Source organism: Miscanthus floridulus, chromosome 6 (genome assembly GCF_019320115.1).
Source record: "Miscanthus floridulus cultivar M001 chromosome 6, ASM1932011v1, whole genome shotgun sequence".
Taxonomy (NCBI): domain Eukaryota; kingdom Viridiplantae; phylum Streptophyta; class Magnoliopsida; order Poales; family Poaceae; genus Miscanthus; species Miscanthus floridulus.
The window spans coordinates 112434142-112448440 of record NC_089585.1 but is presented as its reverse complement, the minus strand read 5'-3'; the positions used below and the strand labels follow the sequence as shown (position 1 = coordinate 112448440).

General features: G+C 50.9%; 2 protein-coding genes across 3 annotated transcripts; both read left to right on the top strand.

The window, feature by feature from the left end:
- Nucleotides 1-4957: 4957 nt before the first annotated feature.
- On the top strand, nucleotides 4958-7524 carry LOC136459089 (uncharacterized). Of its 2 annotated transcripts, none has more exons than XM_066458994.1 (2): nucleotides 4958-5203; nucleotides 5563-7524. In XM_066458994.1, exons 1-2 carry the CDS (start codon nucleotides 5157-5159, stop codon nucleotides 6248-6250), a joined length of 735 nt encoding a protein of 244 aa, XP_066315091.1. In that variant the 5' UTR covers nucleotides 4958-5156; the 3' UTR covers nucleotides 6251-7524. The 2 variants fall into 2 exon arrangements, with proteins under 2 accessions (XP_066315091.1, XP_066315090.1); XM_066458993.1 differs by having other exon boundaries at nucleotides 4961-5203; nucleotides 5548-7521.
- A 3536-nt stretch (nucleotides 7525-11060) lies between these two features.
- On the top strand, nucleotides 11061-13487 carry LOC136459088 (protein DETOXIFICATION 33-like). The gene is made up of 8 exons (XM_066458992.1): nucleotides 11061-11282; nucleotides 11412-11953; nucleotides 12054-12140; nucleotides 12277-12333; nucleotides 12481-12719; nucleotides 12828-12946; nucleotides 13041-13127; nucleotides 13246-13487. Exons 1-8 carry the CDS (start codon nucleotides 11061-11063, stop codon nucleotides 13345-13347), a joined length of 1455 nt encoding a protein of 484 aa, XP_066315089.1. The 3' UTR covers nucleotides 13348-13487.
- Nucleotides 13488-14299: the final 812 nt, after the last annotated feature.

The following is a 14299-nucleotide window of genomic DNA, read 5'->3' as shown; positions in this document are numbered from 1 at the left end:
CGTCCGGTCGATGCCCATCTCGTCGAGCGTCTTGACGTACATGATGTTGAGGCCGCTGCCTCCATCCATCAGTACTTTGGTGAGTCACTTTGGGCCGATGATTGGGTTGACCATAAGTAGATATCTCCCCGGGTGCGAGATGATATTCGGATGGTTGGTCCGATCGAAGGTTATGGCAGACTCCGACCAACGGAGGAAGGGAGGTGTGGCTGGTTGGGCCATGTAGACTTCATGGCGCGTGACCTTCTGACGGTGTTTGGAGTCATAGGCCATTGATCCTACGAAGATCATAAGGCAGCTGTCCGGCATTGGAAAGCCGTCATCCTTCTCCTTGGCATCGTCCATCATGGGGGACAGTCTTTCCCCCTGCTCCTCTTTATTGGAGCCTCCAGATAAGAACTATCATATGAGGCCATAGTCCTTGAGCAAATGCTTAATAGAAAAGGCGTGGTTTGGGCATGACCCCTCAAGTAATTTTTCGACATGGTTTGGAGTGCCCTCCATAGGCTTCCGACCACCCTTGCGGTCAACAGCGGCCACAAGCGAGTCCTCGCGCCATTGCTTCGTATTCTTCCTTTTGGCGGAACGATTGGAGGTGCCTTCACCAGCACCCTCGTCTTACCTTGCCTTGCCCTCGAGGTGATTGAAGATCGCTCCGATCGCCTCTTCTCCTAAGGCATGGCTGGTGGCGATGTCCAGGAGTTCCTTGGTGGTCCATGGGCCCTTGCGTCCTAGCTTATGAACCAAGGACTCACAGGTCGTCCTAGACAGGAAGGCTCCTATCACGTCGGCATCGGCGATGTTAGAGAGCTCGTTGCACTATCAGGAGAAGCTATGGATGTACCCATGGAGGGTCTCATCGGTGTTCTGATGGTAGTTCTTTAGGTCCCATGGGTTCCTAGGGCGCTTGTATGTGCCCTAGAAGTTTCCCACAAAGATCTCCTTCAGATCCATCCAACTTTGGATTGCGTTGGACGGCAGGTGTTCGAACCAAGCTCATGCCAAATTTCCCAAGAATAGTGGAAGGTTGCGAATAATGAAGTCATCATTATCCACACCATCGGCCTGATAGGCAAGCTGATAGTCTTCAAGCCAAAGTCTGGGGTTTGTCTCCCTAGAGTATTTAGGGATATTGGTAGGTGGTCGATACCTTGGCGGGAAAGCAGCGTTGAGGATGTGTCGGGCGAAGGCCTGAGGGCCTGGCAGGCCAGGGCTCAGGCTTCGGTCCTCACCACTGTCATAGCGTCCGCCGCGATGAGGATGATAGCCACAATAGGCTCCTTCTCTTGGGTCACTGTAGGTACATTTACGGGCGTCGAGGGTGCTGCAGGCGTCGTGGTTACGATCGAGACGCTGATGTATCTGGGCCACAGCACGCTACCTACCGCCTTGTGGTGCTTGGTGAACTGATGCGTCCCTAGCGGGGCGCACCAAGGGCATACGTTGGCTAGTGTCAAGCTCGTGTCACCGAGACAACGAGCTTTATGTTTGCTACACCGCCGCACGCTCGAGCAGCGTGTGAATTTCGCGGTGGGCCCGATGATCCTCCGGTATTATGACCTCTAGAAGGCCACGGAGCAAGGTCATTACGACGGTGATGTTCTGGCTTGCCCGAACAAAGTGAGGAAGGGTTTCATCATCGATGATTATCCTTCGATTTACGTCATGGGCCACGATGTGTGCGCGCCCACCGTCTCTATGGCGTTCGATCTCGCGATCGACCTCCGTGTATTTCCGCACAAGCTGTTGTCTGGCTTCATCGATCTCCTGGTTTTGGGCTCTTAGCTGCTCCACCCTTACGTGAGGTGGGGCCACTATCTCCCCTTTGGTTTCACCACTAAGGTTGCCTACTGAGGTAGACTCCTCCGTGGAGACGCTTTCGATGTGTCCCTCGGGGGTACCCGCCATGAAACATTCTCGGGAGGGGTGGTGGCTCCCCTTGCTAGAGTTAAAGCCAGAGTCTAACCCTGGCCCCTTTGCGAGGAGGCCATGGAGAGATTCTGTGATGCTTTCAATCATCCCCATGAACTCGTTGTTTGTGGGGGGACATGATCGTGCGATGTGCCATAAGATGGCTAACGGTCGCCGCGACGTTGTGGAGACCGAACGGAAGCACCATCGGGGCGCTCCGTGTGGAGTGTTCCAGAGAGAGGGTGAGGCAGTGCGGGTCCTCCTTGGATAGCTAGGGTCCAAGGGAGACGTCGAGCTGGCGCTAAGCCTCCCGTAGTTGAAGCCAATGGAGGGGAGAGATTGGATGGCAGCGTGGGCCAACGCCAACTCTCCTCCCACTGTGACGATGAAGTCTAGGTCACCGAAATGCACGTGTGTGCCCGACACCTAGCTGATTGCGTGGCTAGCCATTCGAGGCCTGATTTGGAACCGTAAAGGCCCCTACCTGGCGCGCCAACTGTCGGTGTTTTGAACAAACACCAACTAGTAAATTTATATTTATTACGCGTTAGGCTTGGATGGTGTACTAAAGGACATAAGGTTTATACTGGTTTGGGCAAAATGTCCCTACATCCAGTTTGCTACTGCTCGTGTATTAGTACCGAAAAAGGTTCATAGTAGGTGGTACAAACGATCGAGAGAGGGACATGTCCCAAGTCTCTGATGAAAAGGTCAAAAGGATGCCAAGAGCTCGGTTGCTGCTTGGCTGTATGTTGTCTGTGGAATTGATTCGTCTCCTTCGTGGGGTGTCCTGCCCTCCCTTTTGTAGACCAAGGAGGGAGAAGATGTTACAGATGGGAGAAAGAGGAAAAAATCAAAGGTAGAGAAGGTCCTTCGAGGGTGCCGGGTCTTCCTTTTCCTTGAGCTTGCCCTACTGTCATGGCAGACCACGCCAGGGATAGCATATTATGCCGATCCTGATAGGACCGGGCTCTGGCTTCATTTCAGCGAGTGGTCATGTCCCATTCTCCCCCGGTGGATGGTGCGGTGTGTCAGGGCGCCGAGCCATGACTCTACGGGGAGTAGGCGGGGAAATGGCTATACGCTTTTACTGTAGAAGATGTGAGTTCTTCCTTGGATTGTAGTGGTTGCCGTATGCTTGTGTCAAGATTCACGCTCGAGGGCTGATGGCGGCGCCTACAACACTGTAGGACAAAAGTCGGTGTCTACAACACTATTCGGGCTCTGCCATGCCTGGGAGGGCTTAAAGCGCCCGTCCCGTCGTATCCTGATGGTACCTTCTCACAGGTGCGCAGGGCATGGTCCTCGGTACTGCGGTTGACCTGAGTGTCCTATCTTACCTTTTGCTCGTCATCATGAAGGAGCGGGGTGCAGTCGTCGGGCGAGGCGAAGCTAGCCCTCAGACGTCGGGCGAGGCGGAGCCAGCCCTCAGCCATCGAGCGAGGCGGAGTCTAGCCCTCGGGGGTCGGGCGAGGCGGAACCAATCTTCCGTCGTTCGGGCAAGAAGCGTAGTAACATTCTTGTCTGACCGGAAGCGTCAACGTTCGATGGTTATTAGTTCCACCTCATTGGGTACCCCAGTATTAGGTCCCTGACAGGCCGCTAGGGAGGGCGTGGGCTGCCTGTAGAGGTTGCGGGCCGCCGATGGAGGGCGCGTAGGCCACCGAAGACAGAGCACAACGGATGGGGGAAGAAGACTGCGCGAGGTGGAAAAAAATAATAGGAGAAAAAGTGTAATAAAGTCCTTTTATTTTTTCCCCTATCATGTGATGCCAAACGGTCTAATAAAACAGCTTTAGCTCTACTGGTAAAGTTGATCGTAGAGCTGAAGAAAAAAAAGAACGGCTTCGCTAGTGAGGTGAAACTCTATCAAACGGAGCCTAAATATAATCACCATCGATTCCGTTTAAAAAAAAGAATTTTGGCACTTTCAAAGTTGAAGATGTAAAACAATTTAGAGTCTCTTTCGTAGGGCTTCTGCAGGGGGCTTCAGCTTCGGCTCCTGCAGGAGCTGTGCTAAACGTCTGTTTTAGAAAAGGCTCCGCATGGGGAGCCGGTTAAGAGCCAGAGCCATTTTTTCTGCGTAGGAGAAGCATAAAAAAACGAGCTTCGCGCGGCTCCTTGCTGTGGGTTCACGTCGTCTAGTGCGAAGGAGCCATTTTGTCAAACGTTTTCTAGAACGGCTTCAGCTTCTCCAAAAAAGCCAGAGCCGGAGCTATTTTCAAAGAAGTCAGAGCCCTGCCAAACAAGCCCTTAGTTTTCGGATTAGAGGAAAGAGAGTCGAGCAAAGAAAGTAAAAACGATTTTCTTCCCTTCTCATGTCTAGTCGTTAGGACTTGGGTCTGAGAACATGCAAACCCTGTTTGGGTGACCCGGCAGCATGCTAACCAAGCCTGTAGTAGCAATATTTCTTGGCATTTATTGTGACAGGCATGATGCAACGCCATTACTATTTTATCAACTTGTTACAGTACCTATGAAATCTCACCCAACTCCCTTTCTCTCTCAAGGGAAGCATACTTGCTCTATCCCTAGAAATTTGTCTTTCTCGTTTTTCAATAAATAACTTTGATTAATTATATATATATATATATAAATATTAATATTTAGAATGCATAATTGATATTATTAGATAAATCTTTGAATCTAGTTTTTTTAATAAATTTTTTATAGATATAAATATTACACGTATTTTTTATTAATTAAAGTTGTGACACGAAACCCTAAACGATAAATAATAAGGGACGGAGGGAGTATGTGTCAACCGAGATAAAGGAACGCGACGTTTCGATGAACTAACTGTGCATTGGCCTGGAACAAGCCCAGCGGTGCTGTCTGCTGTCACAAAATTGAATTCCACGCTTTGGAGACTGGTGAAGCAAACACAGACACGCTACATGCGATCCACCGCCCTAAGCGGCAACCCCTCACGCTCATCCGTCCGTCCGTTCTCGATCGGACAAACCTGCAACCCTTGCTCCCCCCCCCCCCCCCCCCCCCCCCCCCCCCCCCCACCCCACCACCACACACACACAGCCTAGGCTAAAACGACGGCGCACGGCGTTTCCAACTCGCTGCAGTGTTGTCTCGCAGACGGAGAGGCGTACTGACCTCCCGCACCAAGTTGGCGGCTCAGGGGTCGGGGCCAATCCCTTCCCGGCAGTCGCATCCCCTTCGTACCGTTCCTTGCTCGCCCCAACCTCGCCGCCGGGCGCCGCCGCATTCCCCTCTGCCACCCCCTTGTGATGTCTGGCGGTAACGCGTGGTCGCCACTCCCTTCGCACGGACTTGGGTACGTTTTCTCAAGCAGTTGTTTGTGCGATGGTTGTTCCATTGCCTGTTCAGATCCGGTTCGTCTCTTTGATCCACGCATCAGGTGTTGAACGAATTGCATCTAGAAATATCCTAGATTAGATAACTTTGGAGGATTTTTATTTTTATTTAGTGTCGTTTTGGGATTAAGTTTTTTCTTTTTTTCCCAAAAAAGGGCAGTACAATTGAAATGCTGGATCGGTGTCGGTTTCTCACTTTTCCTTAGGATTCCTGATTTAGGTTGTGGTAGCGACGACTCCTGCTTGCCCTATATTTTTTTTCGCTCGTGTCGGATCGTGGCTTGGCCTGATTGGTCTCCCGCAGATCGGCGGAGTCCAGCGGCATGGCGGGCCGCGGCGGCGAGCCTGTGGCGAGGACCAACAGCGGCGGCGGTGGCGGCGGCGGCAGCAAGGACTCGGGCAGCTTCGAGTGCAACATCTGCCTGGACCTGGCTCAGGATCCCGTGGTCACTCTCTGCGGCCACCTCTTCTGCTGGCCCTGCCTCTACGAGTGGCTCCACGTCCATGCGCACTCCCAGGAGTGCCCCGTCTGCAAGGCCCTCGTTGAGGAGGGGAAGCTCGTCCCCCTCTACGGCCGTGGCGGCAACTCCACCGCACCCCGTGCAAGGTCGGTGGCCGGTGTGGAAATCCCGAGCAGGCCGACCGGTCAGCGGCCCTCCACCGCCCCGCAGCCTGACCACAACAACCATTACCCGCACCAGAACCCCTGGTTCATGGGTGCTGGTGCTCCCCCTGTGGCTGGTGGTCGGTGGGGGAACTACACTTTCTCGGCCGCCATTGGAGGGCTGTTCCCGTTGCTGAGCTTTCAGGTGCATGGATTCCCCCAGGCGACTGCCTATGGGCCTGCTGCAGGGTTTCCTTATGGATATGGCCATTCTTTCCATGGTTATGGGCATGGCATCCCGGCCCCACGCCGGGTGCCGCAAGCCCAGCAGGTTGATGTGTACTTGAAGGTGTTGCTGCTGTTAGTTGGTGTGCTTGTAATTGCCAGCCTGATCGCATTTTAGATTATGTATGGCTGGAGATATTGCTCATCCTTGTTGGTGTGTACCATAGTTCTAGCATCGTTGCATCTTAGATAGCTCCCAAAGTTTGATGTCAGTGTGGAGAGAAGTAGAGTGGTGCCTCGGCTGGTAGTAGTACTTGTGATAATTGGTGGCAGCTGGTGTTCATTGGAGCTTGCTATCGAAAATTATAGGTGCATTTGTTGTGTTCTTGCCTTGAAATTTGGCCATGTTCATATTTCTTCAATAAAATTTGCCTGCAATGTTCTGTTTTTCATTGCTATTTACTGCTTGGGTAATGCATTGCCAGACTATGCTGTCTGGCCATTGCGAGACTTAATTTTTTTCTGCAATCGTCTAGGTCATATATAAATCCTTATTCATGGAGAAGTACATCTTTAAGTGTTCAGTTTGCAGTTCAACCTGTTACTGAATTAAAAGATGGCACTGACAAAAAACATAACTGCTGAGCTTATTCTCTATGCCTTTGAATTTGTCCACAATTCTGAATCATACTATTTTTACTTCATCCATATTAGCTTCTTTTTTCGAAGGGCGGGCCTGGTGCAAGCGGTAGAGTCTTACCGCCTGTGACCGGAAGGTCCCGGGTTCGAGTCGCGGTCTCCTCGCATTGCACAGGCGAGGGTAAGGCTTGCCACTGACACCCTTCCCCAGACCCCGCACAGAGCGGGAGCTCTCTGCACTGGGTACGCCCTTTTTTATATTAGCTTCTTTTTTTTCCTATAAATAGTGCATATGAAGTCCAATATGAAAACATGAACCTCCTGCCTGGTTCATAGTAGTATTGAATCTGGGGAACCTAATAGGTCCTAACATTTTATTTGCTTTGACTTATTTCAGATTTCAGAGATCTGTTATAGGACTTCAGATTTATATAATCATATACTCCACTTAGGCCAGCTGTAATGTGTCCTGGATGTGTAATACTATTACTGGTTCAACTGATGAATAGGCATAAATTTCTATTGCCTGAACTTTGAATAATCAAAGAATGGTTCCCTAACATTTGCTCTAATAGCTTTAGCATTATCTAATGGAGTGATTGGCATACATAGTTTACTTTGTGAGCTTCCAATGCTAAAAAATAAATGATGAATGGATTCCTAATGATTACTTCATTCTATGTTAAATTTTCTAGTAGTGTGTATGATGGACATGTATGGTATTTGATGTTTGATCTATGTTGTGAACTTGCCTTGATGTTAATGCTAAAGTCTAGTGATTACAGGATGAAGAACCATACTGTATTGCTCTGTGTTTTTCAGAATATGTAACTAGTTGACCTTTGTCTACATCATCTGCAAAGTATAACCGAACGTTTCCACGTTTCCGTGATTGCAATGAGCGACTTAAAGATACAAGTAGAGTGTATGCCATGCACACAGAATCTTCGAATCTTTTCACCACATGCTGATGGATGATTTGTAGCATCCTGCATTTCCAAGGTATTTTATTACTTCTTTTTATTCATCCATTCAATGCCATTGTGCCCAAGGTATTCTATTACTTTTTTTATTCAATGCCATTTTGCAATAACATCTCATCTAGTACTGCATTTGTTGATGCAGGATTGCAGGTGCTACAAATTATAAACTTCTACATCTGGTAATCTGCGATCGACTTGGATAGTGAGTCAGATCTGTTTATTCCTCCACGCCATCCGTCCCTCTCACGGCCTCCCCTCCACCTCCAGATCTCGGCATTGGTAGTGGACATCGGGAAGGAACGGGTAATTGTGAAACAAAATTCTGTAGGGACCTTTGGATGGTTTGAGATATGGCGATTTCTGTCTGCATGTTGCATGTTAGTCACACTGGAGTAGAATCATGAGCCATAAAGCAATCATGTCCGTAGCATTGAGGCATGGAGCTTCACAATCCAGGCTTGTCTACATAAACCCTTTCCCTTCCAATACATGTGGATTTGGATAGATAAATGAGCTAATTTTTTTCCAATCACTCCTAATCCATTCAAATCAACACGGGGATTGGGTTTATGAAACAACCCTTTAAAGATTTTCTGCAGCCACGGCATGAGGCTGGCACAGTGGCACTTCAGTAGGCTTATAGCTTCTCTGAATTGTCCTCTTATTTTATTTTATTTTATTTTTATTTAGCATCTGTACAATATAAGTCATTTTTGTGTTCTGGTGAAGTGAAAACCCAACCCAAAATGTGCCGAGGCATATGAAATGTGTAGCTTTGATTGTACATATTACATTGTTGAGGGTCGTAATTGCCATCACCAATCCTGAAAGCGCGTATAGAATTTTCACTTACAGTTGAACTTGTGAAAGTAGACACTTGCAGCGGGTGCAAATTAATAAGGTTTAGGGCTGTCAAATTTTGCTGAAGGACACCGTTCATACGTGGTATTTGCTGATGCACACCGGTAACCTAGAAATTTGCTTAGTACCATTAGAAAATTATGTTTCTTCGCCACTAGAAACTGCATGTATTAAAATATCGGTCTGGCTAGCGCCTGGACGTCCGGAAAGACGCTCGCGTCCGAATGCCCGGGCAGCTCGCCTCCGTTTGCCTCATTTCGACCACACATGCACCCCGCCTCGACGCTGCGCCTGTCGCTCCTCGTGTTTGGAGGATGGACGAAGCCCGCCCTTGCCTTGCACACGCAACCCTGCCCCTTGCTGCGCCCCGCTCCTCCCCCTACCCTTTCCTCTTTCTCCGCGTGGGCGGGACCTGATAGCCGACCCCTAGCTTGCTGCGCCCCGGTGCGCTGGTCCCCAGCTCTGTCGTGCCTCATCCCCCACGCACCCGGGCTGTGAGCCCATCACTCACCATGCCCCCCGTGAAAACACCTGCAACATGAAACACTAGGGTGCAACATACGACGGTCACAGATGAAACATTTAAAACATATTGTTGCAACATATGTGCGAAACATATGCAACATCCAAATAAAACACTTGTAACATGTGTATTGAACATATGCAACATCTAGATAAAATACTTGCAACATATATCAAACGTATGCAACATCCAGATAAAACACTTGCTGCAACATACATCTGAAATTAATGAAATATTTTTCAAAACGCTTGCAACATACCACTAAAAACACTTGCAAAAATATGCAACATGTGCAACACCCGATCTATTTTTGTAACATTTATATGTAACAATTACAATATATCTCCGAAACATCTGAGACACTTCAAACATACATTTGCAACATAGGGGAGGCGAAGGCCGGGGCCGGTCGATTCTCGTTGTAGGGAGTGGGATCTGGCGGCGAGCGGCAGCGCGCGAGCACCACCAGCACCGGCCACGCTCGAGGGTGCCCTTGGCTCGGTCGGGGAAGACCTAAGGCGCCACGTCACATACGCCCCAGTGGCCAGGGCGGGGTTAACGGCGCGCCTGACGGCGACTGGCGACGGTCGGACGGTGAGGAAGCGAGCGACGTAGGTGACTGGGACGCAGGTGAGCGGCACAGGGAGCGAGGGCGCGTAGTGGGGGAAGGGATCGGACGGATGAGCGGCCACGCTGCTTCGGGGCGAGGCGGAACCATATGAGGGAGTGGGGATTTGTTTTTTTGGTTCTATAAGAGAGATGGAGCCCGCTCCTGTCCTGTGGAGCCGCATCCAGATAAGTCACGGACGGACGCAAGTGTTAGATCATTATCGTTAAAATATATACTTCCATGGGGATAGAAAGACCCGTGAATATACCATATTACTCGTGCGATCATCTTTCTCATTCTGGCTCCACCCTTCTCTCCCCCTCTTAACATTGAGGGGGCACTGTGGCCTCCTTTGCCTCTTCATCCTCACCGTTGTCTTTCGCATTGTTGGGACGGGTTGGCTAAGCTTTGGCCACCTGTTAGGTTGGATACCTGATAGATTCTAGGGCATATTTCTGGTGTTGGTCGGGGTTGGAGTATGGCTCGAGCCAAGGTTGGGCGAGCATGGTGGCACTTGCTCGGTAGCCATCCCCGAGGTTGGGAGCTTCTTTAGCCTGGCAGAGGCCTCGGGCGTAGGCGACCCAAACAGGGCTTAGCTTCTTGCTTCTTTCTCCAAGCACCAAGCCCTTTTCCTAGAGTGGGCCTTCTGGCCCCACCAAGCCATCGCTAATGTGCTCTGAGGGTGTGAGCACGCAAGATAGGTATAGTCTCCGATCCTCTTGTTATTGGTTAATATGGCTGTTATGACGCTAATAAGTGGGTTTAATCTACCCAGGTGTTGGACACTCAAAAGCACCTATGTTTGGTTGGCGCCGGTCCCACTGGCTGAATGGACTCCAAAGTCTCAAAGTCTGCAACCAAAGTGAAACCAAACCTCTTCAAGCAGAGGGGAGTTTCTGGGCAGACTTTCTGCTTCCGCCGACGCATTTTGACTCGCACCGTCACGCTCACAGACCGTACACCTGAGTCGCACCCGGGCCACAGCAACAACCGCCGGACCGCTATACTCTTCAGACTTCACAGCGGCCTACCGCAGCCGCCGCTTCCCTCTTCACCGGATGTGCATGTCATCACCTGACACCTCATCGGATAAGAGCTGGCTCTGGCATCTGGCTCGAGTTTGGAGCCTCGCGGCCTCTATCCACAATGGCTGCGCCCACCAACCCCTTCCGTCTAGTTTGTCGCAGCAAGCTAGCAGCTCTAGCTCAGCTCTGCTTGATGGCGTCCGCAACACCTTCGGTCAACTCAGCTGCGAACTTGGACTCCAACCTTGACCTGTACCTACAAAAGGTGGCGCTATGGCAGCTCGTCTTGTGCAGGGAGTCCAGCGACTCGCGGCGTGTACGAACACATCGAAGTGCCGTCCGAGCAGATGGCGCCGTTTTCGGGGGCGGTGGCCGGCAGCAGGCGCAAGAACTGGACGGACGAGTGCAGGAACCTGTGGCGCGTCGCGGGGCCGGTGATCCTCACCGGGATCTTCCAGTTCCTGCTCGGCTTCGTCACCACGGCCTTCGTCGGCCACATCGGCAAGGTCGAGCTCGCCGCTGTCTCCATCGTCAACGGCGTCGTCGAGGGCCTCGCCTTCGGCCTCCTGGTAATCAATTCAACCACCACTAATATAATCTCGTCGTCGTCTGAAGTCTTACGGCGTAGCGTATCGCCCCCTATCTGACTGATCTTTTGCTTTCTCTCTACGTGCAACGTGCCCATCGATCGCATGCAGCTTGGCATGGGGAGCGCCCTGGAGACGCTGTGCGGGCAGGCGGTGGGCGCCGGGCAGCTCCAGATGCTGGGCGTCTACTTGCAGCGGTCCTGGATCATCTGCCTCGCCACCTCCCTCGTCCTGCTCCCGCTCTACATCTTCACGTCCCCGATCCTCCGCCTGCTCCGGCAGTCCGCGGACATCTCGGCGGTGTCGGGGCGGTACGCGCGCTGGTGCGTGCCGCAGCTGTTCGCGTACGCCGTCAACTTCCCCATGCAGAAGTTCTACCAGGCGCAGAGCAGGGTGTGGGTCATGACGGCCATCTCGGGCGCCGTGCTGGCCGTGCACGCGCTGCTCAACTGGCTCGTCGTGTCCAGGCTCGGCCGCGGGCTGGTCGGCGCCGCCGTCGTGGGCGACGTCTCCTGGTGGCTCGTCAACGTGGCGCAGTTCGTGTACCTCGTCGGCGGCTCCTTCCCGGGGGCATGGACAGGGTTCTCGCGCAAGGCGTTCGCCAGCCTCGGCGGCTTCGTCAGGCTCTCCATCGCCTCGGCTGTCATGCTGTGGTTCGTATACACGCCGTCTTCTTTTTCCTTCTTGATTGAGTTCACTAATCACTGCATCAGGGAATATATATTATTGATTGACATATATAATATGGCACAGCCTAGAGATGTGGTATTATACGGCAGTGCTTATTCTGGTGGGATGCCTGAAGAACCCAGAGATTCAAGTTGATGCGATCTCCATATGGTAAGTGCCATTTGTTTCAGTTCGATTATCTTTCTAACAGCATCTGCCTCTGCATTTCACAGAGAACACGTTGGCAGGCCTGTGTGGTCCCTGAAATCGTGATGAATCAATAATATTTTTTTTGTTGCTGTAACAGCATGAACTATCAGCTTTGGACACTGATGGTTGCTGTTGGATTCAATGCTGCAGTAAGGTAACGTCCAATACTGTTTTGCTTTTCGGCACCTTTCATGTATATATATATTTCTGAAAAAAAGGGATCTTTGAGCTCTCAATTGTTGGCAGTACTAGCCACTGACATACGTAGCTCTTCCTTTCCGTTTCGTTCCCCGTACGTCAGTGTTCGCGTGTCGAACGAGCTTGGCGCCAACCATCCAAAGGCGGCCAAATTCTCCGTCGTCGTTGCCACCGCCACATCGGCCGCCATCGGGGTGATCTTCACGGCCGTTGCTCTGGCGGCGAGGAAGCAGATGCCTCGGCTTTTCACGGGCGACGACGTGGTCGTCAGGGCGACTGCCAAGCTGGGGTACCTCCTGGCCGCCACCATATTCCTCAACAGCATCCAGCCGGTGCTGTCAGGTACTAGAATCTGCATCCACCGCTCTTGATTTTTCAGAGAAAGCACGGACGGGGACGATTGTTTCATGCATGATCATGCTCAAATCCGTTGATGCATGTTTGCTGCAGGCGTGGCGATCGGTGCCGGGTGGCAGTCCTTAGTCGCGTTCGTCAACATCGGCAGCTACTACCTCGTCGGACTGCCCCTCGCAGCTGTGTTTGGGTTCAAGCTGAAGCTCAATGCAACAGTAAGACATGACATGCCTGGAAGATGTGACGTTGCTGCGTATTTGTTGGCCTTCCTTCCTCAAAGGCAATCTGTTGATTCTGTATGTGCTGCAGGGGATTTGGGTCGGCGTGTTGATCGGAACGGTATTACAGACTGTGATTCTGTTTGTAATCCTCAGCAGAACCAAATGGCAGAAAGAGGTACAGTACTGTCTAGAACCTACCTCTTCATCATCTTCTTCTTTTTTCTGCTCTTGTTCCTGTATTCTGAAACAATTTTTTCTGCTCTTGTTCCCATGTTCTGGAACATTTTGTGCAGGCTATGCTAGCAGAAGAGAGAATACGGGTGTGGGGAGGAAACGTCGAGCTGCCACAGACTCAAGAAACGAGACCAAGTGAAAACATTGCCGCACCTATTTGATACTGTAGGAGACTAGTAGGGACATTGCCGCACCTGTTTGATAGGAAACTACTAGTAGTACAGAATAAAAACAAGAATTGTAACCTTTTTCAGCCATCAGAATCGTTTCATTAGTGTGTGAAGTGTGGAGTGGGAGTACTTGTAACAGATGGAAAAAAATGTGAGACGCCTACAGCTGTGTCTGTGTGCGTGCGTTTGACGTTGCAACCATTGAGGGGACACTTGATTATACTCACCTGATTGATGATGACTTATTGACTTTGCTCGGCCTACTCGACCGGCCGGGCAGCCCGGGCGGCTTGCATTGCTCTTGCTCACAGCCGGGCGCTGCTACACCTCAGAGGGCCATGTTACACAAGCCCTCCTCAAGTATTAAGCACTTTTTTAAAGGTCCGTATTAAGCACTCGCAAGGCATGCTCACAGGCAATCGAGAACTAATCATTCATATTCGCAAAGAAAAAAAAAAGAACTAATCGTTCAAGATTAAAATTTGGCAATGAAAATAATAATAAAAAGAACACAGAGCACTGGTGGAGCTACCCATCGGCCAACCTGGGCACCCCCCCTCCCCTTGCCCAACAAAAAATTATGAGAAGTTCACCTCACTCTGACTGATTCAGATGTTCGAACATGCAGCAATTTCAGTATTAGTGATCCATTTAGAAGTCTAGAACTAGAATCAAACTCAAGCTTGCATCCTTTTGGTCTGATGTTTGGACTGGAGATGAGGCCCTTGCTGACACCTACCCGGCACTCTTCAGCCATTGTACATTCAAGGAGGCTACGGTATCCCAGATGTTACACACCGGCCTGCAACTGACTCTGGTACCGCGCCTGTCTCAAAGGGCATGCTTGGACCTGCATCACCTACTACAGATCGTCCATGCAACCACACTGTCGCAAACACCGAACCAACGGACATCTTTATTCAGCAAGGGAGATTCAGGGATG

Excerpts from the sequence above, each read along its gene's own strand:
- LOC136459089 (XM_066458993.1), top strand. The coding sequence starts at position 5,157 with ATGTCTGGCGGTAACGCGTGGTCGCCACTCCCTTCGCACGGACTTGG. Across the intron at positions 5,204-5,547 it reads CTCCCTTCGCACGGACTTGG|ATCGGCGGAGTCCAGCGGCA; the intron begins GTACGTTTTCTC and ends GGTCTCCCGCAG.
- LOC136459088 (XM_066458992.1), top strand. The coding sequence starts at position 11,061 with ATGGCGCCGTTTTCGGGGGCGGTGGCCGGCAGCAGGCGCAAGAACTGG. Across the intron at positions 11,283-11,411 it reads GCCTCGCCTTCGGCCTCCTG|CTTGGCATGGGGAGCGCCCT; the intron begins GTAATCAATTCA and ends GATCGCATGCAG. Across the intron at positions 12,141-12,276 it reads GTTGATGCGATCTCCATATG|CATGAACTATCAGCTTTGGA; the intron begins GTAAGTGCCATT and ends TTGCTGTAACAG.